We start from the raw sequence: 1,519 nt of genomic DNA on the forward strand, positions 1-1,519 counted from the left end.
CAAAACAGTTTCACTGAGATAAATAAAAGAGCTGGGAAGCAATAATTCTTCCCAAGGGCATTTAGTTATTTCCCTCAGTTCTCTAGATAAACCATAGCAGAACTGTCACTATTTGGGAAACATTAAAGAAATCTCTTCCTTTGACACGGAGTTGTTGTTCCTCCCCATTAGCTCTAACTGTGTTAAGCCAAACACTATCAGATGCACTGATTTAATTTCCCATTCTATGACCAGCTATTGTGGCTCAACCAGCTCATCCCACCAGTAAATTCCTTCAATTCCTTTAGTCTCTTTTCCTGACAAGTCAGATTTCAGGTAATGTAGTACTCAACAGGCTGGAGTAGTTGATGAAAAAAAAAATTAAGCCAAATGAACATCTTTACCAAATGTTAACAAGAAAGCAAATTCAGAATTCAAGATTAAATCTGCAAAAATCCACAGACCTCCAGAATCCACAGGTTTCCCAAAAGAAACCTGATTACAGTTTTGCCACACGTTCCAACGCTGCATGTCCCTCACGAGCAAAGCACCTGCATGTGAGGTCAGCACCTCAGAGCAGCTCAGTGTTCAGACAGGACATCCTGCCCTGCTCCTACTCCAGACTATGCTGTGGAAGAGGCCAAGTCACCTGGAATTACATTACCTGGACTTCTCTGCTTGCAGATCTGAGCAGTCAGGTCTTGGACATACTCTGGGAATTGCTGGAAGCAGTCCCCATAGGACACCACTTTTATTCCATGCAGCAACATATCTGCCTGGAGCTTAAAAAAGTGATCTTCATTTTCTTTAAGCACCAACATATAATGTTCTAAATCCACTTTGTTCTTTACTGTGTAAAGAAAAAGAGCTTGAAAGATCTGGTCACGCAGAGTCTCTCCACAGCCCAGGAACAAGAAAGACTTTGTTCGGTACAAGTTCTGAAGAACTTCCTGTGAAGGAACACAAACACACAAGAGCCACATTTACTCCCACAGGCAAAAGCCAAGGTCAGACCTTTTAAAATGTCAGCCAGAAGAGCAGCAGAGCAGAGCAGAGCTCAGCAGTGAGCTGGAAGGGGTATGCTGTATGCCCAGGACACCCTGACCAAAAAAAAAATAAAAATGCAAAAATCAAAGTTCTCACATGAACACAATGGGGGTTGGAACCAGCTGATGTTTAAGGTCCCTTCCAACACAAGCCTTTCTGGGAAATTTAAACAGACATGTGGGTGCTGCCAGTAACGGAATTTTAAATGGAAAGAATGAGGAGTCACAATATTGGGCTTCGCTAGGTCTATTTGTAAATAAGGAAAATTAATATTCTTGAGCAAATGTTTGACTTCCTAAACCAGCTAAGATAGGACATTAAGTCCAGGATCCAGAGCTGGTAACAGCTTAAGCCCCTAAAAACTTCATTCAGGCAGTCTTTGGGTGATGAATCCTTGTCCTGGTGTCCAGTATTTTGGGGCTCCTGTTCTTTCCTAAGAAAAATACAAAGAACTCCAACTGTGATATCCAGCTGAGGCATGGGATTGTGATTT

At 42.1% G+C, this 1,519-nt stretch overlaps 1 protein-coding gene across 1 annotated transcript in view; it reads right to left on the reverse strand.

The window, feature by feature from the left end:
• Nucleotides 1-1,519, reverse strand: part of FAM118A (family with sequence similarity 118, member A) — an 8,868-nt gene that overhangs the window by 3,491 nt on the left and 3,858 nt on the right. The window contains exon 5 of the mRNA XM_009079275.1: nt 644-929. Within this exon, the coding sequence (XP_009077523.1) occupies nt 644-929 (286 nt within the window). The remainder of the gene's footprint in view (nt 1-643; nt 930-1,519) is intronic.

This window comes from Acanthisitta chloris, unplaced genomic scaffold (assembly GCF_000695815.1).
Source record: "Acanthisitta chloris isolate BGI_N310 unplaced genomic scaffold, ASM69581v1 scaffold11040, whole genome shotgun sequence".
Lineage (NCBI taxonomy): Eukaryota > Metazoa > Chordata > Aves > Passeriformes > Acanthisittidae > Acanthisitta > Acanthisitta chloris.